The sequence below is a fragment of the Brienomyrus brachyistius genome, chromosome 19 (assembly GCF_023856365.1).
Source record: "Brienomyrus brachyistius isolate T26 chromosome 19, BBRACH_0.4, whole genome shotgun sequence".
NCBI lineage: Eukaryota > Metazoa > Chordata > Actinopteri > Osteoglossiformes > Mormyridae > Brienomyrus > Brienomyrus brachyistius.
In genome coordinates, this window is record NC_064551.1 from 10,092,803 (window position 1) to 10,120,064 (window position 27,262).

The 27,262-nt window shown below is 41.8% G+C and overlaps 1 protein-coding gene across 2 annotated transcripts; it reads right to left on the reverse strand.

Moving 5' to 3' along the window:
- Positions 1 to 717: 717 nt before the first annotated feature.
- sgk1 (serum/glucocorticoid regulated kinase 1) lies at positions 718 to 27,262 on the reverse strand. Of its 2 annotated transcripts, XM_048984835.1 has the most exons (13): positions 27,150 to 27,262; positions 20,927 to 21,112; positions 13,007 to 13,222; positions 10,509 to 10,569; positions 4,026 to 4,101; positions 3,737 to 3,812; positions 3,470 to 3,658; positions 3,103 to 3,234; positions 2,552 to 2,788; positions 2,344 to 2,439; positions 2,091 to 2,246; positions 1,857 to 1,946; positions 718 to 1,743 (listed from the first exon to the last, which is right to left on the reverse strand). In XM_048984835.1, the coding sequence occupies exons 1-13, from the start codon at positions 27,222 to 27,224 to the stop codon at positions 1,576 to 1,578; spliced, it is 1,758 nt and encodes a 585-aa protein (XP_048840792.1). In that variant the 5' UTR covers positions 27,225 to 27,262; the 3' UTR covers positions 718 to 1,575. The 2 variants fall into 2 exon arrangements, with proteins under 2 accessions (XP_048840792.1, XP_048840793.1); XM_048984836.1 differs by lacking the exons at positions 10,509 to 10,569; positions 13,007 to 13,222; positions 20,927 to 21,112; positions 27,150 to 27,262 and adding an exon at positions 4,212 to 4,830.

Genomic DNA, 27,262 nt, shown 5'->3' on the forward strand with positions numbered 1-27,262 from the left:
AGAATATATTTGGGTCATAGAACTTGTTGGATTCCTTCACATTGTGGGAAGCCAATTTATGATGTCATCCTGCCTGGTACATATTTTATGACCAACAAAGCTAATGAATATTTTAAATCAGGTAGGAATTCCACCCTGTTCTAGATATGGTTAATTGTATAAAAGGCTATACTGAAGTGTAAAAGTAGAGGCTTGTTTTGGCTTTGTGTTGCATGATCACCCTGAAAGTGTAATTTATAACAAAAGATATAAGCCTGGCTCAATTAATACAGCTAATTACTAATGAAGTAATGAAGAGAAGGGACTGTATGAGTATAATTTACAGGCAACAAGGGAGAATGTGTCAGCACGAGCAGCCCCCCCCCTCCCCCTCCCCACCCGACTTTCAGCCAGGAGGGACTCTCAGCTGATGTCGGAGAGTGCACCTGTATAAGATATACCCCACATGCTGTTTAGCTTTGTGAGAGATGCCAACAGTGGGAGGCCAATGGCTATTTTCAAGGACACTGACCTGCCAGCGGAGGGTTTATTGCAACACCTTAAATGTCCATGAAATGCTTGTACTGTTTACTTGCCAGGCAGCATATATCACGTACATTTCAGCATCGTTTTTGGGGAGGGCGGCTAAAGTTGCCAAGGTACCGAGGCTCGATGGCCACATGCCATAATGCGTTAAGGGAGCATTTTTACATTCATCTATATGAAACGGACTGAGACTGAAGAAAATAACATTTACTTTTACTGCAAACCAGACATGGTCACAAATCATACATTTTACAATTTACATACATTTAACATGAATAGTCATAAGCATACCCTTTAGTTTGTTTAATATACATTAAACCGGAACACATAATGTACAAATTAACTTAAATACAGGCACACATCAATATTAAATGGAATGCAAAGTTTAGACAAAGTAATGCCCAACTTTACAATATTAACACATAAATATGCAATGGAAGACTACAGGAGGCTAGCCATATCAAACATGGTCTAGAGTTTTGGTCCAAGTCCTTATTTACACCAAACAGTAGCAACACCCTTTTCAAGCATCTTGTAGCATCGCCAACGAAGGATTAAACTGTAAAACTACGGAAAAGCAGAATTAAGAGGCGAAACCAAAGTTGCAGTGCCAGTCAGTTGAAAGAATGCTCCGGTGCCTGGACCTCCACACTGGAATAGTTCAATGAGGTTCCAAGAAGTTCCTCAGGTTCTGCAGTTGACGATCAGTGGAAAACTGCTTCAAGTGGAGCCTAGCTACTTTCACAATGGACCAAAAGCACCCTACTGATGCCATCCAGGTCACATTCGATTCAGGGTTTCCAGCTTTCAGTATATCAGAAACACACGAATCAGAGCTGTAAGTGTCCTCTTGGAGGTGCTGGCTCCAATGTAGTTCCTCTACGATGACACTACACAGGTCTTGTGATAGAGTTGAGAACTGTGCTTATGGAAGTCTTAGCAGGACCTCATTCAGTGTTAAGGCCAAAGAGCTGCCTTAAGCGATGTGCAAATATTTCTCCTTGTTGAGGGACGTCAAAGTCAACCCGGTTTTCCAATCCAAGGCTGTGACTACAGGTAGGAGTCCATAGACGGGGCATAGGAGAAGCCAAGAAAAGCCTCAGCTGCCTCCTGGATGCTGGAGGTGACCAGGGCACTGTCCGGGGAACAACCAATGGAGCTAGGAACAGGTTCATCTGTAAACTCTGGGTCAAAGTGCCTCAGGTCATTAGGGCCACTCTGCAACATGGATAAATCAAGGCATTAGGGATTTACAGCAACAGAAAAACCAACGACAGTCTAATATGTCTGAAATATCTGCATGCGGGGTCTTAAGCAAAGATCTCACTTACCACATTAGGGTTGAAGGGAGGTGTAAGTTTCTTGGCATTCAGATCATCCCAGTTGATTGGAGAGAAGAACATGTGGTCTTTGATCTCAGTCTGTTGGAAGAGCACAGATGTTATGAGGGTGTGCTTAGCCTAGAGTACAGCTGAAGGTGACGGTTTAGAGGGTAGTGAGGTGCAGTGCTCCTAACTGTTAAGCCCGATAGTAGTTATTTGGGATGGGTGGAGGGAAGTACTTACAAAGTCCTGGCTGCAGCCCAGCCGCTTGCTGCGGTCCTTCTGGAGAAGGCCCTCCAGGAGATTGCGGGCTGCGTTGGAGATGTTAGGCTTTAGCTGCAGTGGCTTGTTCAGGATGTTGTCGTACATCTCGGCCGTGTTGCGACTGTAGAATGGAGGCTGTGGACACAAGACTGCAGGTTATCCTCTGCTCACCCAGACCACTTGAAAATACATCAGAGATCCTGAGGTCACTGTAAAACTGCAGTTTACTCACCAAACCATACAGCATCTCATACAGCACAGCCCCCAAACACCACCAGTCCACTGTCCGGTCATAGGGCTGCTTGTGCAAAACTTCTGGGGCCAAGTACTGTACAACAGGGAACAGGATCTCACTTTCAGGCTTCCAGCATTTCAAGCTACATAGCGATCACTGGAACAGCCAAAAGGGATTTAAAAATCGAGAAATTAAGGTACTGTACCTCTGGAGTGCCACAGAACGTGGAGGTGGTTCCGTTGGGCTCGATGTTCTCCTTGCACAGGCCGAAATCCGTCAGCACGATGTGACCCTGAGAGTCCAACAGGATGTTCTCAGGCTTCAAGTCCCGATACACGATGTTGAGTGAGTGCAGGTAGCCCAGTGCGCTGGCAATCTCGGCGGCGTAGAAACGCGCTCGTGGTTCCAGAAAGCAGCGCTCTCTCTGAAGGTGGTAGAACAGCTGGAAAAAAAGGGGGGAGGGTTAGGGGCTGCCCCACATCCAGCATCGCAGTGGACAGAATTAGCTGCCTCATGAACCAGGGACACAATTGGAGGAAATGACCTTGAGGTCCATGTACAACTTTTTCTTCCTTGCCGCCCCCCACACAAACTTTGCCAACCAATGCAGTTACTAAATCTGGAGAACGTCTGCCCGATCCCCACCCAGCAACATCCTGGGACAAATTATTTCCCTTTTAATGAGTGGAGAGAGAAAGAAGATCTATCACAGTTTCTCATGACTGGATTTCCCCTCGTGTCAGACTGCCTCTTTACCTCTCCTCCATTGATATAGTCCAGGACGAAGTAGAGCTTGTCTGCAGTTTGGAAGGAGTAGTGCAGCCCAACCAGGAAAGGGTGCTTCACGTTCTTCAGCAGGACATTTCTCTCTGACATTATGTGCTTCTCCTGGAATAACCAGAGGATAAGATTTTTGTAGAAAAAAACGTAATGATCTGCATTTTTAGCCAACCATGTCCTGACTTTATGGGATACATGAATTACATGTTCAGGAAAAAAAGAATTGAATGTTATATCAAAGCAATAAAAACAATGTGCTTAAATGTGTTCTTTAAATGTTTTACATCTTTCTTATATCCTTGCCTTTGAAGTGATGCAATTTCACACTAAATTAGTAAATTACCTCCTTCTTCTTTAAGATGGCCTTCTTCTGCAACACTTTCACTGCGTAGAACTGGTCGTCCGTCCGATGTCTTGCCAGAAGCACTTTCCCAAAGCTGCCTTTCCCAATTACTTTGAGGAAGTTGAAGTCTGAGGGCTTGGCAGTGGGGTTCGAAGATGGTCCGAGGTTGATCTGCTGTGATGGACTTGGCTGTAAGGAATGGAGGGACGTTAGTGACCTTTTAAGGCACTGCACCTCCCAGGGACCCCATGCATATGAAATACTTACAGGTGGAGAGGGGTTAGAATTCAGCAGCTCTGTATCCTGAGGGGAGCCCATGTTCAGGATGGACTGGACTTCAGGGCTACAACAGGGCAAAAAGCAAAATGATCACTTCTGAGATCCTGCACAATGCTAACAGAGTCTATGTTCCAAAAGGGAGAACAAACATCACTGTTCTCTACTATCTATGCAGGCAGAATGCCTTTCAAAACCATATGTTGACTGAAACAGAGCACAGAAGCTAATAATTATAAAATGCACATTTACTTTTGAGAGACATTTTTAAAACACTTACTGTTTACAAGCGTATGAATTAGTAGCCAGCTTCTGAATGAAATCATTCAATCCCATTCTTCTCTGCTTCATAAAAGCTGCAAGGACAAAGAAATAAATTAATGAAAAACATCCAGCATGCTTACATTCATATCCATGAGAGTCTGGACTGTTAATTTTCCTTGTTAAAAAAAATAAAGATGCATACCAGTAAGAACTGCAATAACTCCTCTCATTTTTGAATAAGTCATAGGCGACGAATCAGCCTCCGTAGTAACTGTCATTGCTCCACACAGGGGTTTAGCAGTATATCCACAGCATTCAGCACGTTACGGTATACTGAACTAGACTGAGTTTCTGCCCTAATTTATACGATGGCAGGGTGCAGGCGCGCATAGTAATATGATCTGGCGCTTGCGTTCCCCGGGGCGTGTCTTAAAGTTGAGTAACATTGTCTTGTACGAATCATTTTCAAGGGTCCCCAGACATATTGAGCTCTGGTTGGAGGTATTCAAATCTTACACCAATCAGCGCCTAGCGCGCTGCGCTCTGTTGACTAAAATTCAGCTCCCTATTTCAATCACTTACGGGCCGAGCTCCGCCCACGGCTGACGTCATAACATACGGAAGCGTTCACAAGTTTCTGCCGAAAGTACTAGGTGTTCTTTTTTGAAAGTACTTATAGAAATAACCGGTAAATTGCAGAATATTTCACGTAAACAAAGTACGCGTGTTTTGGTACACTAAAAAAAGTCTGTAACGGGTTTTCAGGCTGCCAATATGCTGTCCAAAAAGAATTATTTCAATTATTCTAATAATTATTATCTCATAAGTATTGCTGACGGCTGCCATAACTGTATTTACATATTGCTTTTGGTTGGCAAATTAATTTAATGGCAGAGAAAAGCTTTTAAAATACTTTTGGTAATATGCACATAAAACTTTTAGGTTATTTATTTAATGTTTATATATATATCTATTAACTATGCAAATGTTACATTGCAGTCGCATTAATCCGTGGCCACCAGAATTAAATAGAAAACTGATTTATATATTTGTGCAGCTAAGTGATTATTATTAAATTATTATTATTTGTAGACAATGGACAATGAATCGATTCAGATGGCCTGTAACTGGTTTAGGACTGGTTTTGCGGGACTTGGTAACAATTTCAACGTTAATTACCTATACGTGGTACGCAACTGTTAACAACAAACGTTAAGACAAGCTTGACAGAACTAGATGTCGGCGGTGTTTGTCCTGTATTAGCGAAGATGGATGAATAGAACATTGCATAAGACCATTCAGAACTGTAGGCAAAGGACACGCATAGCTCACATGCCGTAATAAGCACACCATAAATATGCATAAATCACACTCGGGATAGCAAGCCTGTACGCAACGTCAAAACACAAGTGCACTGTCTCACTGGATAAGGTGGGTTGAAGTGTTGAGCTTCCAGCCAGTATCAGCTTGCTATAACCAGTTAAAGGGAACCATATAGCATATGACGCGTGAGACCAGATTTACAGCAGGACAACGGGGAGCCCGGCCGGTCCGGAGACCATCGTCTGCACTGAATATCTCGGTGTTGAAATGTGGGCTACTAGAGTTGTTCGGTAAACATCGCGCAGTCATTTAAAAATTAATTTCCTTTAACCACAAAGTCGTATGTATTGCAGCAAAGTGGGATCGAGTACCACGAAGTTATTATTATTTTTCTTTTTGAAAAACCGACACGGATTACAGATGAGTCAGTTGTTGTAAGGCTACTTCTTAAACGAGGCTACGTTTAATGTTAAAATACGAATAGTGCACCTGTGGAACTGCTTCACGCATGCCTGAGATTAATATTCAATAAACTTAATTTAATAGTATCGCATTTCGTACGTCCATTTTCCATAGCAATTCGTTACATATTGTTTTGGATTAATTCCGAATGTTGTCACCAAATTTTCTCAATTTTTTTGACTCCACATAATTCTCATTTGAAGTTTATGCGTAACTGCACTCTTCGCACTGGTTGAAAACGGAACTGCTATATTCTCGCGCAAACCTAAAGTCATCGAAAAAGTAAGAATATTGATCAATTAATCAATATATATACCCGCTTGTCTCGAGAATATTTTATATATTTTAATTTATTTTTAAAATTAACTGTTATATCGCAAAATGGTATTCATTACATAGGCATCACACCAATCGATTCATTAAAACTAACCTTTTAACTCCTCAATTCTCATTTTGCCTTCTTTTCCTTCCTCGCAGTGGCAAATCCTCTACCTAATTCATCGCAGGTAAAATGAACTCATTGACATAGTCTCCGTAGTCAACACCCATTATCTCGATATATTTGCATAGGTCTATGTAGGAATACTGTAAAACCAAATCAAATCTAGTAAAGTAAAACTGGGCGTACCACCAATGGACCTCATTCAGTTCATATACTAATTAACTTAGACCACATGCTTTCTAGATCTGATCTATATATCCCAGCTATTTCTCAAAACGAATAAAGCCGATCAGAGAATTTAACATTCTGTTTTCAAATTCGCAGAGGTTAAAGAAACTTACATGTCAGTGTGGATCGTTTGTCTTTCATCTGGCAAGAGAGCGCCTGCAGACTCTCGGTACCTCTGGAGATTTGTGGAAGGAATTTGCGCAAGAAGTAACATTCCATTTCTCAGTAGCGCCGCAGCGGATATCTCAGCCGGCGAGCGCCGCCCACCCCTTTACTTTGTCCTCTGTTTCAGAAGAATGCCTCTGTGGCCAAGAATGCCGGCCACTTATGCCCCAAATTTCAGTTCCATTTCAAAGGACGGATTTAATTAATTTTCCTATATCAACCGAATACCCCTATCGGTTAATTAAATTATAAGGAGCTATTAATAGAACTCACAAGCGCTTATTTTAGCAAACAATAATCGTTAAAATTCATTACGAATAATGCACGACTTCAAAGTGAGCCACGAAAAAGAATTTCCCATTTAACAAAACATTTCAGCCCCGCCACTGACATAATCGTTTTAAAAATGTTGTTCTAGACAACGTATATCGACCGCAGCCGTGACAATGACCATTGTTAACACGAGTCATGAAATTTGCGCCTTTGACATTATGTTTGTGTTTTTTAGGACAGATAAGCGAAATGCTGTGAGGGCTTGAGCAGGACCAAGCCAGTTCCTTCTTAATTGATTTCTGTCACGCTTATTGTGCATGGAAGCGCTGCCGAAATTACAGGCGTTCTTCATTGGTGCAATAAAACCCGTACTTTACTTGCAATGCAACTGAATTGTTTTATAATTCGTGTTTGGGATCATAGACTCTTCCTAGTCACCGTTATGTGTTTTTGTTTTTAAGGCAAGGAATTGTATTAATATCCATGAGCAAATTCCAGTCATTATGGCGTATTTCTGCAGCTTTTGGCTTTTCTGGTGAACATTAGGCAAACAAACGGGTCCAAACGTACGTCATAATTGTTTCTCCCATGCCAGAACCGTATAAGTCTTTTGCCGGCATTTTATTATATACTTTTTGGCTATTTGGTTTTATTTATTCTTATTTATTCAGAGTGTATACGTTTGTGATTTAATCGTCTAAATGAAAACAGTAATTTCCTACTCTGCAATTGGTACACATGATGTATTTCAGTAAAAACATCTATTAAATTTTGCATCAAGCGGATCACCTATTACGAACTTTGTCAGTTTATAATAGTTCTGTCAGATGTTCAATACTAGATCTACAGCTACATTTTGACCTTCAGTTACCTTGATGGAGGATACTGTCTAGCTGTATGTTAGCAATGAGAGCAGATGCAGTCTTTTTCACTGTTGGTAGCTGAAGATGTTCCTATCTGCTGCCACTTTTTACATGCACGACAACACAGGCATTGGTGTGTGTGTGATTTTTTTAAAATTAGCTAAAGGCCTGCTGTGCTTTTGTTTGACTTGTGATAAGTGTTGTGACATTTCAGTAAAGTTATCTTGAGTTGGCGAAGTTCAGGGTTTCGTTACAATCAGGGCTGCATTGGATTAGTGAGGTTCAAGGTGCCATTTTAGTATAATTACACTTGATTGTTTAGGTTGAAGGCTACATTTCAGCGGAATTTGTGAGGTTCTCCACTAGATCCTCACAGATCCACCAGCGCAGAGGCTTTATGGTGCCTGCTTTAACTTTTAACATCTTGTCTCAAATTTCCCACAACACAGGACAAATCTATTATTCATTGGTGGAAACTTGATAAAGTATTCAATATTCTCCTTAGGATTTAAGTGCAGATCAGTCATAATTAGATTTTGTGTGTGAAGAATGCAAGGCTGTGGGGCTCATTCATAATACTTTTGACACAATATTAAATATGAATTACTGGTCTCCCATAGGGGGTATCCCATCAGGGGTTTCCCATCAAGGGTATCGCATCTGGGGTGTCCCATCTGGGGTATCCCATCCAGGGTATCCCATCGGGGGTATCCCATCAAAGGTATGCCCTGCCTCATGCCTCAAACTGTATGCTGAAGGCTGTTTAGTACTCTTCTATGCTCATGGTTGTTCAGTACTCTTCTATGCTCAGGGTTGTTCAGTACTCTTCTATGCTCAGGGTTGTTCAGTACTCTTCTATGCTCAGGGTTGTTCAGTACTCTTGTGCTTAGTTCAGAAAAGCAATTCGTTCCACCTACATATTTTGGCTGAGCAGTAATGATGGGAAAGGCACCAATCAGTTTGCTATGTATTGTCCTATCCGTCAAGATCTTCATCAATACACATTCAAATGTTGATGAGGTTTTGGTTTACCTCAGTTAAAAGATGCTATCTCTAAAGCAAGTCGTCTCTGGAAAAACATTAATCACGTTTTATGGCACATTTTAATGATCGATTGGATTTGTTCTGAAATTCCTCAATGGTTTTCAAAGGCTCATTATATAGATGATTAATCAATAATCCAAAGACCCTGGCTGCTAAAATCAGTCGGACTTACAGTGTTCCTATTCATTTCAGTTCAGGTTGTTTCACTTTGCACTTTCCATGCCTGTTTCCTCTCCAGTGCGCCCAGTCGAATAGGCAGTCTGGAGTCTACATTCGGCAGTGGTAAGGCCTTCCCTTGGGAGCTCAGATTCATGAATGGGTGGAAACGGTTCTTCATAGGTCTGTAAACATTGCATAACTAGGAGAGCCATTCACTGATGCCAAACCCTTAAGTGAGGAAAACCCCTTTATTTCCACAACAGAACGAAGCAGCAAGCATCATTCAGCTAACCGTGAACTTCCCTTCCGCGTTTTGTGAACCAGCTGCAGTTCCAATACTGAAGGATGAACACCCAGTAATCTAATTTTAGGGTCCTCTAATTTTTTTCTTTAAAAGTTGGCCTAATATACCAGCGCCCAGCTTACAAAATATTGAACGCAATTTGAAATAAACATCCACATTTACAGATATTAGGCCTGGGTGATTTTTGGCAGATTGTCACATATATATGATTTCATCAGCACAGCATTCTGAAGAAAAACATATCGCATTGTAAGGAAAATATTTCCAGCAAAGGGAACTTGGATTGACAAAGAACATGTGATTCACTTTTCAAACGCACATACGCCTATTTTTTTAATGGAAGGTCATTAAAAGTCCACACATCTAGCAAAACATGTTAATTATATATGTCATTCAGCTGTAGGTATATATGGCTCCACTTTGTGCTTGTTTTGTTTCCCTGAATGTTACGTTTTTCACTGACACAGGGGCAGAAGTCACATTAAGCTTTATTGAAGGCTAGTCTCTGACAATATGATTATAGTCACGTGGTTAAATTGAAAAATATACTGATACTGTCACGCACAGGAAGTTTGCAGAGGTTGTTCATACCAGAATCCACCTCTGCAAAGACAGCCATATGCAAATAAAATATGTATCTTTATATATCTATAAAAAGGTGCCAACAAGTCAACACAAGTGTTATCTTGGATACTTACAAAAAATTCACCATATATATACACACATACATGTATGTACATGTCATTTTTTTCCCCAGATTTGCTTTGGCTTTCAAATGAGTTTGTTAAGCCAGTACAGGGAAAGAAAAAAACGTGTAATTTAGATTGAGGGTCATTTAAACAGTAAAGCAGCAGTTTATGTAGCTTATGGTTACCTGAGACACAAGGGCCATTTATTTTCATTAAAAGGTCAATGAAGCCAGAATCACGGGCTATGACACAGCATGGTGTGTGTGTGTGTGTGTGTGTGTGTGTGTGTGTGAGTGTCCGTGTGTGTTGAAAGGGGTGGGAACACCTACTGTGTAAACCCACAGTAATCACCAGGGTGCCTCATTGGTCAGGACAAACACATAACCACTGTTTCCCTATTTTTTTCTACCAGTGAGAGACAGGCTTCAGGGATAACAGCATTTATTAAAATAGCAGGAAAAACAGTAATTACATTTCACCCTGCAATCAGGCACGCCTGCGAGAGCATGTGTGGTATGATGCGATCCAGGAGGGCCTGAGTTCTTACCTGAATCAGCAGTACAGCAGTAACTTATCTCTGGAAAACTGGAATAGTACAGATCCATTGCCTGTAACAGAGTCATGTACAATGTATTAAATATCTGTATTGAAATCTTTAAAAATGACGGGTTCTGCACCCCACACCAATGCTACTAATTGCAGGCATCGCTTGAATGACACCTTCTGTGTTTGGGGTGAAAGGTCAGGAAACCCGCTTCTTTGCCCCAGCGAGGTTCCCGGACACTGACTGGGAGAAGAACACTGCTTTACGACATGTTCTGTCTCCACCCAGTTAACACACGTCAGCAGCACTATCAGTCCCCAATGGTGACGCAGGCAGCTGGAATGAATAGAGAAATAAAGACGCATCCATCTGCCAAGTTTCCATCCCGAGACAGATCAGCCTATCAGGTACCAGCATACAGGTAAGGGACCCAAAGAGAGGGGAGATGTATGGAAGTGGGTCGCCTGGTTGGTTCAGTGAGACAGACAGGAAAGTTAGGGTCTGCCCTCAGTGGAAAGGCTCCAGATATGCAGTGCTTTATGGGTTACGTTATACATTCCTTTCTGGTCATTAGAAAGGAATAAAACAAACAGACATCTAATAAACTTGTGAGCAATATTTACAAGGTTAATAAGTAAATAGGAAAGGATTTTGCAACAGAAGAAAAAGTTTCTACCTTCAATAGCACACATGTCACACTTAAGCAATATATTACAAAATATCTTAAGAGAAATCAAAAATTAATTATAGTTCTGAATGCACAAATCAATTTTTGTGAAAACATTCCTTTAAATATTAAATTTGCTTCTCGAAGGATTGAGTTCTCGAATGCCCTTAAATTTCACGGTCTGTTGGATCATTCCATTTGCTGAGTGGAAAAAAAATATTTGCTTCATATAGTTTTTGAGAGATGAGCTGTTGATAGTAAACGAGCCTTTGGGAAACATCTCTCTATTGCATGGTTAGCCAGCTCTGGCTCACTGGACTAGCCAATTAGACGCACCCCATCTCATATGGTCCCACCCCAAGTTGGCACACTCTCTTCCGTTTTCCATTACAGCACTGAAATGGATACACAGCTCTGAGGCCCATTGTCCTGACTTTGTAGCCATGGCAACCACAAACTAAGACTTTTAAAATTATTTTAATTATGCACGCCAGCTAGTTGGGATCCTGTTGTGTGCTGAATGATTTAAGAGAGATAAAATGCTGCAGTCTGCCATGGGAACCTGCTTTCACTTCAGGCAGAGAAGAAACTGCCCCAAGATCTAAGAACTCTTCCTTCTGGAAAAGCCACTCATTATAAAGTAGAACAAAGGTCCAGTTTAATGTTATACTGGTACAACACAGAAGCCATTCAGAGTAGCACACTGGGACTTCAGGGAATTTGAGCAAACCACCTTTTGCTAACCTTTGTACTTCTACAAAGAGTAAAGGAACAGAAAAATACTTCTTAGAGAGATAAACCATATTAACATCTTTCCCCTATTTGAAGGTAAAATATTGTTTTAATTTTTACCAGAGCATTTAAGAAAACAATGCTATTCCACATCTGAGGGTGACCAATCAGCATTCGATGGTATTTACCTTTCTATAACCACAGAGCCTAGAGAAAACAATGCTTGGTGTATTCAAATGTACTTTATCCAACCTAATCATTCCTAAACTTTTTTGCTGAAACCACCACACTTTGATATTTGCCTATAGTCAGTAGCATCTGATTTGAATAACTCTGAAACCCATGTAGTAATTAGCTTTACAACCGTTTGTTTCACAACATCCTGATTGCAGGACGTACTGTGAACTTGTGTGCAGGAAGTGTAGCAATGTCCATCCCTACAGTATTTATTATCAGTTGAATTCTCTACAAACATTTCTGTCTGCAATAAGCACCCTTTTGAATTAGTTACAAACATTTTTTCTCTGAACGGGAATATGTCCATGGTTCTTTGTCATTAGCTCAGTTATCACTGATTGCTATTATGGTCTTATGTTTGAGTTCGTTGAGATGTAAAACCCAGAACATTACTAAGTCACAGTCAGCTTAAGATAATTCTAATGGGAAATAAAGTGCATTGAGTTTCAGTTGTTGGAACATTTTAGTACAACTGGTTAAACTCTCACATCAGTATGAATCATTCGATCAGATATTATTTCGTTTTTTTGTGTTCTGTCAAAAATTCCAAATAGCAAATTGCACAATACCATATGAACGACTCAGATTCACTCAGAAAGCAAGATGATTGATAATGCTGTACTTAAAACCCTTTAACATGTACAGTGTGGTCTATAAAATATGAATGCTTTTTTTTTAATACTGGAATTAAAATTGGACATCAACTTTGAAATAATTACCCACATGTGCATTCAAACGTAAATGCGAAGTTGAATGTTTATGAGACACTGCTAAGGCTGCAGTTGTAGTAGCTAATGGAGATTAATCCCTGGTAGGACCTGGGTTTCGTGTCCCATGGCGGCCTGTGCACTAGGGAATGGCTCACCTGTGTACGCTCGCGGGGCTGCCAGTCCTCCTCCATGGTGTAGGCCACAATAGGGCCACTGCAGATGCAGCACTCCATCATGATGGGTGGGGCCAGAAGGGGCGTGGTCCTCACAGACCAGGGACAAACAGCATGATCTTCTACCTCCTGTTCCCGGCAAGCGGGCTTCTGCTTGCCATCTCCATGGTGACGGTGCAGCATCCTCCACTTCCTTACCTGGATTCAGGATAAACCACAAAGTTAGCAGCAGAAAAGCACGTGGTGCTTCCATTTAAACTTAGCGGTGTAGGGCGGTGTTTCCCAACCCAGTCCTCAGGGAACCACAGGCAGTTCACATTTTTGCTCCCTCCCAGTTCCCTGCCAGACGGTCTGGGTGGGAGCTGGGAGGGAGCAAAAATGTGGACCATCCATGGATCATCAAGGACCAGATTTGGAAATACTCAATAAAGGTTATACCTCCCAGGGGAGTTGGCGGGGGGAGGGGTCCAATGCAGGTAATGATTAAGTAATGAAAAATGTAGATCTTATCAATGCAGATAAATATATCTTTTATGCATCAACATCCTTTCTTAAATATCACTACCGTCTGGCTGGAATTTGAACATAACCTGCTGTAAAACGTGACTGAACAAACTATGCCTTCAGTTTTTCATTTTGTCTTTGTTTTCTTAATAATTACTCCTAAAATTTGAATTAATAGTTATGATATGAAACAAGTCATAAAAGGCACCTATTATTTAGTGAAAAACCCTCCTCATGTGTTAATGATCACCCACATGCTATGAGCAGAGGATTTAGGGTCATAGGCCAAGGCTTCCTACACAGCTTATTCAGCCTACTGCTCCCAGATCGTTATTAACAATAGAAGCAATCCATGCTTTCTTAAGGAACAATAGCTACCTAACCTAACTAATAAGGTTGTCAAAATGTCAGACACCAAGCCTTCTAATTTTAGCAACAATTTTATGTATTTCCTTAATAACAACACTAATAATATCAGACTTCAAATCTACGTAATAATCATTAACTCGTATAACAGTGTGAGTCTTCAAAGACTGCACACACTTCCAGCAAATTCCATCTGGTCAATGGAACTAGAACCAAAATAATTAGAAGGTCAACTGGAATTCCATCCATCCATCCATCCATCCATTTTCTGTAACCGCTTATCCTATTCAGGGTATCCCGGCGGCTACGGCCGCAAGGCAGGGAACAACTACAATTAAAATAATTAATTCAGAAAACCAAGCCCACTGCATGAACACTCGATCCTAACCCCGCTTAAATTACCCAGGAAGTATTCAAAAGAAATATACTTAATTATCACATCCCTAGTCCCACGGGAATCACTGCTGGGGTCTTTATTATTCTCCTTCTCCTACTTGCTTATCTCTAGGAAGGATACTACGAAAGCATAAAATTAACTTTTGTTCATAAGCTGGTGACATACCTCTCAATTGCAGCGCATGACCATACATCCGTAATTGCCCCAGCAAAATGCTTTAATGAGGTAAAGCGAGGCAAGAAAGATAATTATCTGTCTTTAAACACTGATGGAACAGACGTCCTATTACTAAGAGGTAATAGCACCACTCATATTGTCTTGTTACCAGCACTTAACTTTAAGGGCTTTTCAGTTTCTCTGAATCAGCTTGGAACCTAGTTGCAATTTTCAATACAGACCTGTTGTTTGACTCACACAATTCCCCATCTAGGGCTTCCTTGTAGTTAGAACAGCTCAGAAATATAGTTAAACAGCACACCAGTGGCCAAAATCGTGGAAACACTTAGCATTTTTGGCATTACACTTTAAAATTATTACACGAATATTGGCAGTAATAATTATAAACAATCAAAGAATGTTTACAAATATCATACACTGGACGATTAAATAAGTAACTGGAGTAATTAGAATAAAGTTCTCCAATCTCTAAAAATTGGAAGCGTTTCCACAATTTTGGCCAATAGAGTATTTATATGTAGCAGATTAAACTACTGTAATGGTCCTGCTGTCAGGGAGTAGAACTCAACAGCAGATTAAACTGGCTTCCTGTTAAGGACAGGATGGAGTTTAACATTCTTCTGCTTACTTCAAGGCAGGAAAGGACTCTTATTTAGCTGAATGCAGAATAAAGACTGAGTCACAGTGAGTGAATCTAGGCTTTCTTGCAAATCCTCACGTAAATAAAAAGGCTGTTGGCGGTAGAGTCTTCCGCTCCTTCACTGTTTAGTGGCTTTTATTCAGTATTATACTATTGTTACCCTAAACTGACTGTTGTTTCATTCCATGTCAAGTGTTTTGGGCCAATTGGGAAAGGGGAGAAAATTATTCATCAAATCTATTTCTTTAAACTTCAATGAGATTTTCAAATCGGAGAAATTTCACTCAAAGTGACAGTTAAAATCTTTTTTTTTTTTTTTTTTTTGCAATCTTGCTTTTTTTTGGTGCCGAAACATAAATGCGGAAACAGTTGTCACTTTTTCTTTTATCTGGGTAAGTAAAAAGTTCAGTCGCTGCAGTTTCCTGCTCTCCACAGTGCTGTATAAAATCCATGCCAATGAAAAAGCTCTCGCGCACCGGAAAACTGGAACAGAACAGAGTTCAAGGTCTCTGTAAGCCTGGGTCATATCCATTTCCAAAACGTTATGTAACCTGCATCTCTGACACACTTTCTATTAGCATATTTGAAGTATAAAATCGTAGCTAATGACCTGTTATCTGCCTAAGTATACCTCATATCTGCTAGCTTTTTTTTTTGCATCAACCAAATAAAGGGCCCCTCATTGACAGAAAGGGCTCCTCACAGTCCTTTGTCGGCGAGCTGGAGTATAAATTGTGTCCATTAAAGAGTCCAAGGAGACACTCACAAGACAGAATGAGGACCTAGCAGAGAGCATGGGTCATTAGAGGAGTCTCCATAAAGTTGTGGAAACACTTCCAATTTTTAGAGACTGCAGAACTGTATTCCAGTTACTCCAGTTACTTATTTAATCGTCCAGGGTATGATATTTGTAACGTTCTTTGATTGTTTATAAACATTACCGCCAATATTCGTGTCATAATTTTTAAAGCGTGATGCCAAAAATGCTGCGTGTTTCTACAATTTTGCCCACTAGTGTAGCTATAAATGGTGGGAAAACATAAAAGATTGTGGATCTGACATCAAAGGCACATGTAGTAAGAATGAGTGTCATATTCTTAGATGCAGAAACGCCTGCACATCCCAATTTTGTATCACAAGATGTCTAAAACCAACTAAAGACTGATTCTACAAATTTACACGTTCATTAAAACCCGAAGCAGCGTCAGCATATTCCATTCATAATGTGGATTTGTACTGAAAATCTCCAAAGACTAACAGAGAAATAGCGATGGAAGATAATACAAAAAACACAAGACAATGTGCTTTTGTGCACCTGGGCCAGCTGGCGAGATGAGCTTCTCTCCAAATGATGAGTAAGTGGAATCTGTCACAGGAGACTGATCTGAAGGCCTTTCCTCGCTTGACCATTTTCCCAGCTGAAGGTAGCAGCATTTCAATGAACCAACAAGTTTCAGGTTGCATAATATAAAGACATACTACTGTATGTGATATAGAGTTACTGTATATTTGGCCTGTAGCTGAGTTTAATACCATAGCATTTAGCATAGCAATAGCCTGCTTTCTTGGACATGGGCTGTTCGTCTGTTCTTGCTTCTGAAATCTCACACAGCCTTTCAAGGTGATTTATTTGCTCACTATCAGTGCAAATGCTTTTTTTCATGTATAATTTATATGATTGTAATCCATAAATCAAAGGGCATGGTTTTTTTCCTGTTGCCCTACATCCATAATAAAACCGTTTAATGTAGACGAGCACTATCCATTCAGAATTATACCTCCACACTTCCACACAAATTAAAACTGCTCTTAAGCATGTTAAAGCTAAGCTTACTTCTGTACAGACAAGGACTCTGCTCTGCAACTAAGTTCTAAGACCTTCCACAAGCATGTCAGACACGGGCTCATTTTCAATGGGTTTGCAGCTCTCCACAGAACTTTTGAGATCAGACAGACAGAATAGGTCATTTTATGATATTCTATGATGAGATTAAAAATGCAGGACTGGAATACACCAAAGGGATTCCAGGAAAACACACAGGAAAGTAGCATCTGCTCAGGATTTGACAGATAATACTTTAGAGGCTTTCAGATGACTAGGTAAACCCCGGAATAGACTTCTAAAGTGCTGAAAGCTACGACCAGTATCAGGGCAAGTCTCCCATTGGAGCTGCTGCAATTTTGCTCTGTTTCCTATCTGATCACCAGCAGGCAAAGATACCAAACAAATCATTCGTGTAGCACTTCAAAATGTATCTGGAGAAGGTGGCTTGTACCAAATATGGAATTAAACAGCATGTTGCATGAAGAATACTGGGATGTATGGGAATATGCACTTTAAATTATTTGTGAAGTTTTCTTATTAAATAGTGTCTGAATTCCTGTGTAGTATATGAGTCTGGGCCTTATATAAGAACTGCTGCTCGTTAAAGTTGCACAGCAAACAAGGTGACAAGGAATATGTATGATGCATAAAAGTCAGCTGTAACAAGTCATCTTCTGTCCTCTCTGTGTGGAATTTGGGTCTGTGGGTCTAACGGATCTTTCAAAGAAGGGCATGTTCCAGAAAGAGCTGCCCCGTGTTTACAGGATCAGTCAGGATGTGAAGAGGCTTTAACCATTACCTACATTAACTGAGGAATTTGGCACCAGCCACTTCACTGGAAACTTAAAGATAAGAAAATCCAGCAGCGCTGTCGCTATAAAGAACAGGCAGAAGCTCGCAGAAGCAGAACAGAGAGCTAACTTTCCACAATTTGCACATATGGTGAATATAAGCAAGGAAAACCTCTGTTACATAACTAATTCGCCTATGTTGAAATTTCTTTCTCACTCAGGAAGCCCTGCAGTAAACATTGACCTGCAAATGTATTCTGAATGCAAAAGCAGCCAGGATTCTCAGAAAAGGGAGCAAGTTTCTGGGGAAAGCCATCTGCTTCCCCGAACGTCAAGTGGCTCTGAGGTATGTGCTCGTAGAGAATGAACACTTTGATTGCTCTTTCCAAATAAAAGGTAATGCACATTGCTGTGTCGCTCTGTGCACCTTCAGCCATGGACCATGCATGAGACCTTAGACTGGCTTTGAAGGTTGTCTCAGGTCAGCAAGTGATTCCAGCTCAGTCTGAGCTCCCAATAGACTGGGGAATGGAAAAGTGTCTCTGACAGAGTTATGTAACCTCTATCCTGAGGACATTTTACAAGTGCAAGTGCGGAATAATTTCTAATAACCAGTTATCTGCATATGTGCCTGTAGCTGCAAGAGGCCTTGGTATTGTGAAAACTAGCAGAAAACAGATATGGTGGCAAGGTTGCACAAAGCATTTGATAAAAAAAAGACACATGACTGAATATTGCAGGGTTATAGTCCAGGAAGAGCTTTACTGTGGACCCCTGAACACATAATCAGCACATTCAGAGTTTGCATACTTGTGGATTAAAGTATAAAGAATGATCATGCTCCATAATTTGCTTCAAGAATTCCATCTACAACTTAGCATCACTGTGAGGGCCTTGGCGTATAGGAGGAGGTCAGTGTAACAGCAAGTGTTTTACCACTGAACCCCTGAACACTTTCAGAATTTCCTCAGAAAGGAGAAACTGATCAGCCTTTAGGTCACTGTGGATAAATGCAACTGCCTGGTAGGTACATAAGAGGATTTTTTAAAGGAGCATTGGAATTTTGCATATAAAATGAGGTACAGAAATTCTGGTGGCGTACTGTACGACAGGGCCAGCAAGCGACATGCTGAGAATGACCCCAAACTCAGCCCCACGACCATGACCACGGCCGTGACCATGACAGGTTACATCCAGAAGCACAGCGCAGAAGGTGGGACGTTGTGACCGGTCATATCAATAAGCACAGAGCAGCAGATGGCGCATATGATAGGCCATTCTCAGGAGAAGGGAACATAAGGCAGCACATCGTGATAGGCCATATCAACGAACACGGAGCAGCGGTGGGACGTCGTGATAGGCCATATCGAAAAGCACAGCGCAGGAGGTCACATTGGTGGGTAAGGAGCAGGAGGTGGAGCATAGCGTCAGGCAGAACCAATGAACACATAGCAGGGGGTAACACAGCAGTCAGAGGCCACAACTGATAATACAGCATGCACCAGCTGGTGTTAAACCTTGGCCTCAGACTGACGTTAGCAACATCATTGCTTTTAAGTCAAATAATTTACAGCTCCTCCAGTCAATTAAACATTAAAGTGCCTTTACTAAGGAATTCGGCTGCGTATACATCAGCAGTTTGATGTTTGATCCCATCAGAGCGCAAACATTTACAGTCTGTTAATGAATCTGCATTCTGTCTGCTGTTCAGTTCAGACAGCGGTGGCAGAAGGCATGGCATTTATGGCTTGATAGGTATCTATGTCATCGCAAATTATGACTCCCGGTGCATTTCTTGGAAGCGATGTTTATCAGTGCATGAGAAAGGTAGAATGTTTAAACCATTGAATTGGGACCAGCCCCCACCAAAATGAGATTTCCCCCTTAGTCACTGCATTGAAAGGTAAATAGGAGAATAATGTAGGCAAGCCAACAACCTGCATTTATCGTCAGAATCTGAATCTGATGTTGTTTTGCTATGTTTGTGTTAAGATCACAAAACCAAGCACAGCCCAGGGCACCCTGGCTCTTTCCATTGATAATTTAGTTCTTTGATTTACAGAAAAGATCCAGGCGTTCTCTCAGCAGTTAGAAAGGTAGGGAAAATGCTTGGATACTTGAAGTCATGCTGAGGACGTACAGTACAATAGTAAGGCTTGTCTGAATCACTGCACTTTGAAAAGGGACATAGCTGCCTTTAAGCGAGCGTAGCAAAGACTCAGATATACGATTCCCGGTCTTAAAGGTTTTGCACACAAGGACAGAAACACCAACTCTATTTGGCCGGAAGAAAAACATGATCCCATTGTGCTGTGAGGAGGACAAAAGTAACATCAGCCCTGTGGATTAGAACAGAGTGTTGACTGCAGAATATGAGACCACAAATGGAGACTAGCTGAAGACCAGTTCAGCCCAGAGGAAAAGTAAAATGGGCTTAATAGTCTTCAGTCATTTGTGATATTTCAAGATGTATGTGGTTGCAGGTTTGACCCAGCTGTGTCATACTGGTGCTTAAACCCCGTGATGTCACTCTGCATCAGAAAAGTCACATGGTGAGGTCATGTGATGACCGCAGCGTAGCCTAGTGTAAGGGGCTTAGCTGAATTTTAAGCTGCTTCCCCGAACTCTCCTACAATCAGTTATCACCACAAGGGTCCTCCAGCCTGTAGCCATGGATTAAAGTATAAAGAATGATCCCATTCCGTAATTTGCAGTAAGAATTCCATCTACATCCTGAGATCACCATGGGAACCTTGACGTATTCTTATATAGGAGGATTTCATCAGGAAAAATAAATCTGCAGATTGCTTTTTAAAATTTACCACCTCTAAGACATCAAGTTGACCCGGTTTAACCTTCAAAACAATACGCGCCATCATTTCTGCCCGGATTTAAGCTCGGAGAAAAGATCCAATTGCTGTTACATAACAAACAAAAAAAGAACAATCCCAGCCAGTGGAACTAAATCCTAAGAAGCTATATTTGATCCAAGCAAGTCTTTTGAAAAGAATAAAAATTAGAAATTAGAAGTCTTTTTTGCGGATTGAAGGAGGTCCGGCCACTGCTTCTGAAACCTGAATTGGGATTTCTCACGGGGCCCAGCCGTCCCTTAGCTGAGGGTACAGAGAAACGCCGCTGTGTCCCCAAGCCCCAGCCGCACTCCGAGCGAAGCATAGGAGGCCGAGCGAGCTGCCTGACTCACTTTGCGGCTTTTGGCTGGCTCTGCAGTGCAGTGGGACTCCCGCTGGCTGTGCTGGCAGCAGCCATATGGGGAATGCTGGGGACACCAGAGCTGCTGCTCCAGCGGACACACAGGCTCTGGGTACAGGAGGCCCGGCCTCTGGCCGTTCTCCATGGTCACCTTGGAGCTGCGAATCCACCGCCGCACCTGGGAGGTAAGGGGCAGAGGGTCGTGTGTGAATGGCAGCCGCCTAGCTGGTCACACTGGTCCCAAACCCCAAATGAAAATCACCCTTAGCCTCTCCTCTGTGGCGTTCTCAGAATGGACCATACTCCTGCACTGCATTCTGGGAGCCATCTAAAGGGGCCGCGCACACTCGCAAAGTTCCGCCCTGTGACGTAAATTGCAATTAATGCATGCACGCAGCCACTTGATGGCCTGACACGCAGTAATCGCCCTTTCGACTTTCACACGAGTGAACTTCAGACTCTTTTACAGGCCTATATGTGGTATCAGCTGTAGCAGCTGCCAGGGGAAGATTCAGTGTCACTTCAAGTCAGATTGATCAGTCATACCGCCAGCGTGAGGCCTGCTTCCGCGGACAGGAAGAGGCCCAGCATCCAGCATCGATGGCATCATCACCCTGCCGCCACTCAGCTAAAACTGTGGCTAAATCTCCTACATCAATTAGCCCCCTGGTATGAGGTCTATTACTGTGGATGGTTTCTCAAAAAAAGCTCTTATCGTGTCTTACACTGAACATTATGTGTCGCTTTATGTGTAAAGATGTGTATTTGTGTATCAATTAATAGATGTGGACTGAGGTTAGAGAGACAATGAAACTGAATACTGGAGCAAAGCCTGGATCAACTTGGGCTGCTTAGAATTTTTTGGCTGCTACTACATCTCCAGCTGTTACCCTTCGATTGCTAGGGAGCAGCCAGAAGTAAGGTGACGACTCGCTAATTACGTTCAAATTCCTAATGCTTATGGTTGAGAGAATCGCCTGCTTGGGGCCGGGGCCCCTATGACTGCACCTCGTCTGGGAAGAAGCTTCTGCCTCAGTCGCTCATACGATACAAGATACAAACAATGTGAAACATTTAAAAGGAGCTTCATGCCAAAACTGAACTGTCGCCCCTTATTAATTCTGCATAAGGAGCCACTCTCCCTAAGCTGCTTGCTAGATGCCTGGGACCTTATGGAAGTATAACACGTGGAAAAATAAGGGCGGGATTATGGCCTCCATCCTTACTGGATGGGAATCGACCTAACAGACTGCTGGCCTCGCTCTCCAGGGCACCAACCAGGGCCCCCATATCTTATACTGAATCCTTTCCTGCATCCAGCCAGCGGGGGTTCTCCAAGCCTAGCCCTCCAGAATCAACGTAAACCTATAATTAGTCCCCAACTCAAATTGCTTCTGTCAATGATTTGATTTCCGCTGCACTAAATGAAAATCAAACCCTGCTAATCAGTTTGTGGTCGTACAGCCATTATTATATAATGTAAGAAAGCCATTAGCTCAGGATATGGGGGGCAGGCTGCTACAATTAGTATAATTTACTGATAGTTTCAGAAACCCTACTTCAGTTTCATTCCTTTGAGTCTTATGTTAGGTATAAGACCCTGGACACATCCATACTAACCTACAAATCCCCAGGATCATACTCATCATTCTTACTGTCATTTGGTGATTTTTTTCTTTGTAATTTAATAAAAATCATTCTGATGTTAATGCAGTTATTCTAGGATTATCTTAAGGTGCAAAGCTTAAGAGGGGACATAATTCATAGTGAGGGGCCAACCTCATCATTAGCCAATGATATTTTTTGAAATGGTGAGTGACAGATGAGGTTGCACTCTGGGAGCCAATCAGCTTTCAGCTCAGGCCAATGCCCCTGTAGCCCCACCCCAGTATACGCCACTGTGAAAATGTATACCTAAATGCTGAAAGTGCTACTCTCTGTTAACATATTCTTCCCCTCTTTGACTCTATAGAGTCTTACTAATGTGTGATTTCCTGACCCACTTTCATAAACTAAAATTCAGTTATTAAAAAAGTCCTAATTAGGGCTCACGGAGAGTCACTATGGTTTAATAATGTTGCACAGTGCTTTGAACTTGAAAACCAGTGACTAGCACTTTAATGAAAATGTGCTGCACTGCAGGACTTCCAGGCAGCACAGCATGGCATTATCAAGTCTTACTCTCTATACCACAAGCTCTGCCTGTTACCTACAGACATGCTCAAAAGCAATCATCGCGTCCTATCTTAGGAAGATAGCTGACTTCACCAATAAGGGATCTGAACCATCAGCTGCAATCATATTTGCTGGAATGAATTTAGAAAATGGATAATATCAGACAACAGCTGTAACCCCTGGAACGAGTTTGCTGCAGGCCTACTCAAGCCTGCAAGCATGCTGGTAATGTAATGACATTTATCTAGTTAAGGAACATTAATGGGAAATTATCTTTAAGGAGAAATTCTGAACATTAGTTTCGGAAGCATGCAACCTGCGGTATCCAAAATCTACTTATTAAACTTATTTAAGTAATATAAACATGGCTATAACTATTTATAAAAAACATTTTAGCCGTGTTTATTATGCATTATGAATGCTCCATGAAGTTCTCGTCTATAATGCACTATAGACACCTTCATGATCTGTTATAATGCATTATGAAGGTACTTATAGTGTATTACTGATAAGAGCTTCAGCATTTTTGGACCTGCCAATAAATGGTATGTCTATCGCTTTAAGTGATTTTCAGGTTGAAGATAACTATATTGCATCATGCTTCATTAAAACTGGGGTTCTATAAGAACTGCGATTAATATTATGCATTCGTGTACTGTTTTGGAAGATCATAAGCATAACAAACGTCAATTTCAATGCGATGACACAAAACGTACCTATCAGCATTCCATTAAGAACTGCTTTAATATAAGTCACCAACTCAGAGTGGTGATCATGCTTTCTTGAAGGAAAAGAACCGAATCATGTCAAATTATAAGCATACCAATACAATCACCCCTTCACAATCGGTTATGGGCAGGAGGAGGAGGTGAATGTGAATAATCACGAATAATACTTAGGTGCATTATTTTAAAAAATGCTAAATTAACGGTACTAAAAAGTTGAAAGATCTGCGGAAAACACGAGATTCTGGGGTCACGGAGACTGCTAACACGTGAGTGAGGCTGACTACCGAGACGAAGACTGGTAGCACCAAGCCAAGAGACGTAGATCCCGCAGTTGTTTTCTCTCCCTAAAATTCATTTTAAAATGAAAGACACAGTACGCACATATACTAATAATGTTTATATTGTAGGATTTTATGTGATCCAAATCATTTCCAGTCTTGTTCATAATTTTTTTTACTTGCACGTCACCCAATAATATTCCCATTTAATTGTTCACAGGTAACTCACCGATAACTGATTCAGTGGATTCAGCCTGTAGCACTAACGCTGAACGGCAGTCTCCTGATGGGGGTGTTCCCTGGATTTCCCTCAGAATTTAAACATAGACTGAATACTCACTCCTTCAGTTTAATTTCCTGGGGATTCCGCTTTATGAATATCTGTCCCATTTCCATATCCGCTCTAAGTATTTCATCTTTTTCACCTTCTGCTCGCAAACATTCTGTATGTCACCATAAACCTTGAAGATCCAACCAAAAACCCGCAACTGGTTTTCTGTACACACTGTCATAGGTGTTTATAAGGTCAGGTAATACTTATATCATCTTTTATTTATTTTATTTTTTTGTTCCGTTTCATTTGTTCCATTTCTGTCTGGGGCTTCCAATATACCTTAAATGTTATTCCTAGATTCTTTGTTGACTAACTACAAAAGAAAAGACACATTATGAATGTTAATTCAAGTGGATTGCCAACAATGTTCTTTATTGTATTATTCTCAACATGTTGCATCAAATTATGTTCAATGTCATGCGACATTTGATAACACTGATCACGTTCCTGCTTCTGTCTCTGTGCTCATATCCCTCTTTTTCTGGAAGAACAATAGAAGTTCAGCTTGCCATGTTAGTCAGTTACTGGTGCACTGTGTCCGGTTTCCCACTGGTTACTGGTGAACTAGAGATCTCCCTTTCTCTCATACCAGTGTTGCATTACTATGCGAACGAGAGCAGCGTGGGCCACTTGCCTCACAAAGATTGTTAACATGACTCCGAACAAACCCAGAAGGACACAATGCAGATAGGTTTACTGTGAGGGAAAGATGAGTGCCTGATGAATGATAGGGTGCTAGCGGTGAGCTAAAGCCCATTCATAAGCTAGCATTGCCAATGACAAACCTCGGATAACACTGATAGCCTTTAATGGGTTAGAACCCCTAAATAATCTACAACCCTCACTAGGGCTAGCGGCCTTTGGTAAGCTATACCCCATTTAATGCTTTCTTTCAAACAAATACACATATTTCTTATTTTGATTATGCCAGGCTTGGGCAGTTGACTTTGACAAGGCCATACTAATTCACAAAGTCAGAGAAGGCCTGCCCCCTACCGATGAGGCTCTATCGTCTGGGCCAAACCTCACCTATCTCCTCACCAGGGCCTGAACGCAGGATCGAGGCTGTCAAGATTAATTCACCAGCCTGAGACAAAGATCTACACATATGGGGTTGTGAAGACTCACACGGACCTCTAGGAGAACCAAAAAAAAAGCTGAGGGCGATGTGCTGATAAGGGGATTGCAAGAGATTCCCAGAACAAGAGAAAAAACAGAAAGGATGGGCTGTACATCTTTAGCAGAAAATGCTCTGGAGGCCACAGGGTTTGTTTTGAAAATAGCTAACCTGTGACTGCACTTGTGGTGACCCATGACTGCTGTGCCTACCAGTGAATGGCAGACAGCAGGGAGCGCTGGATGTTACAGCATGTGGCAGTATTAGCGATCCTGAACTGGTATGGGTATGGAGCTTAGCTTCTCTTATGCACCCACGCTCAGAAAGAGAGAGTGAGAGACAGGGAGTGAGAGAGAGGAACACAGAGAAAGGTAGGGGAGCTGGCACATTCAGCATTTCCGAAAAATGAGTCTCCTCGTCGAATAACTTACCATGAAAACTCACAGTTACCTCTGCTGCACGCAGTCTTAATACCTCAGACTGGCCTGTACTGCAGCCATTATAAAAATCCAGCCTGTACCTTCACTTTGTTTCCACCATTTATCACTGTGACCAAAATTCCAAAAGGCGGAAATCGGGAAGTGGTCATGTTGTGATTTTGGTTTGTTTTTGGCATATGATGAGGCTGTGAGGGTCGTTCTCAGAGTGGGACGTCAAAACCACAGGAAGCTGAAAGGAGGACTCTGCTGTTCCATGTGGAGCAGATCCTTTAATGGCCTCCGAGAGGTGCAGGCCCTACAGGTCCTGCTAGAACTGGCTATATACATGAGAAGGTTCTGCTTCAATCTTGATGCAGTTAGAAGCATATCATCTACTACAGGAACATGAACATCATCCTCATCCTGTGACAGCTACCCTGAAAAATGTTCTCGTCTATCCAGACAATCTTCAAGCTTTCACGATAAAATAGGATCACCCAACAATACACAGCCCGACCAAAATGCGGCTTTCAACTATCTCAGCTTCTGGACGATGTCAGATCAATTAAAAACCTTCATATATCTCAGCAATTCACCTGAATTTCATCAACATGAATTTCATTATAACAACAAATTATTGTCATTATTACATAACTGATCGGTAATGCTTTACTATTTGACTAATTTACTGTGTTCCTCTAGCTTTATTGGCTAAATCATATCGCAGCCCACAGATGAGAAGCTGCACAGGTTGTGGGGTATGACTCATTCGCAATCGGCTGTGCAGTCAGCTTCTAGGGCTCAATGATCCCTTCAAAAGTTGGAGCTCATGCGAACAGCAGGTCCTGGATGCTGTCGAGAGCTGCGCAGCACACAAATCTGCAGTACGGGGGTGCAGATTCCCTGCGCTCACAATTAGCGTGAAACACTGGCACGCTGATACATGTTTATAAACAAAGCCCAGTGGAAGCAACTGCATGCTCACTAGTGGAGTACAGAAATGATGTCATCGTCCCCTGCAAAGACCTGCTAATCTCTCTGGACAGGCTGAGCCAGGGTAACTCACAGTCCTCAGGGTGACAGCAAGCAAGAGCATGATGCCAAGGCATGAGCCACAGTATTTCAGGGGCATCGACTGTGAGCCCGACAGTGAGTACCACTTACCTTCCTCTTGACGAACTGGAACGCCGCACACCTCTTGAAGGAAAAGCCGCTCTTATCGCCGTTGACCATCTTCATCGCTGCGTCACTGGAGCTGGAACGCTCTGTGGATCCCA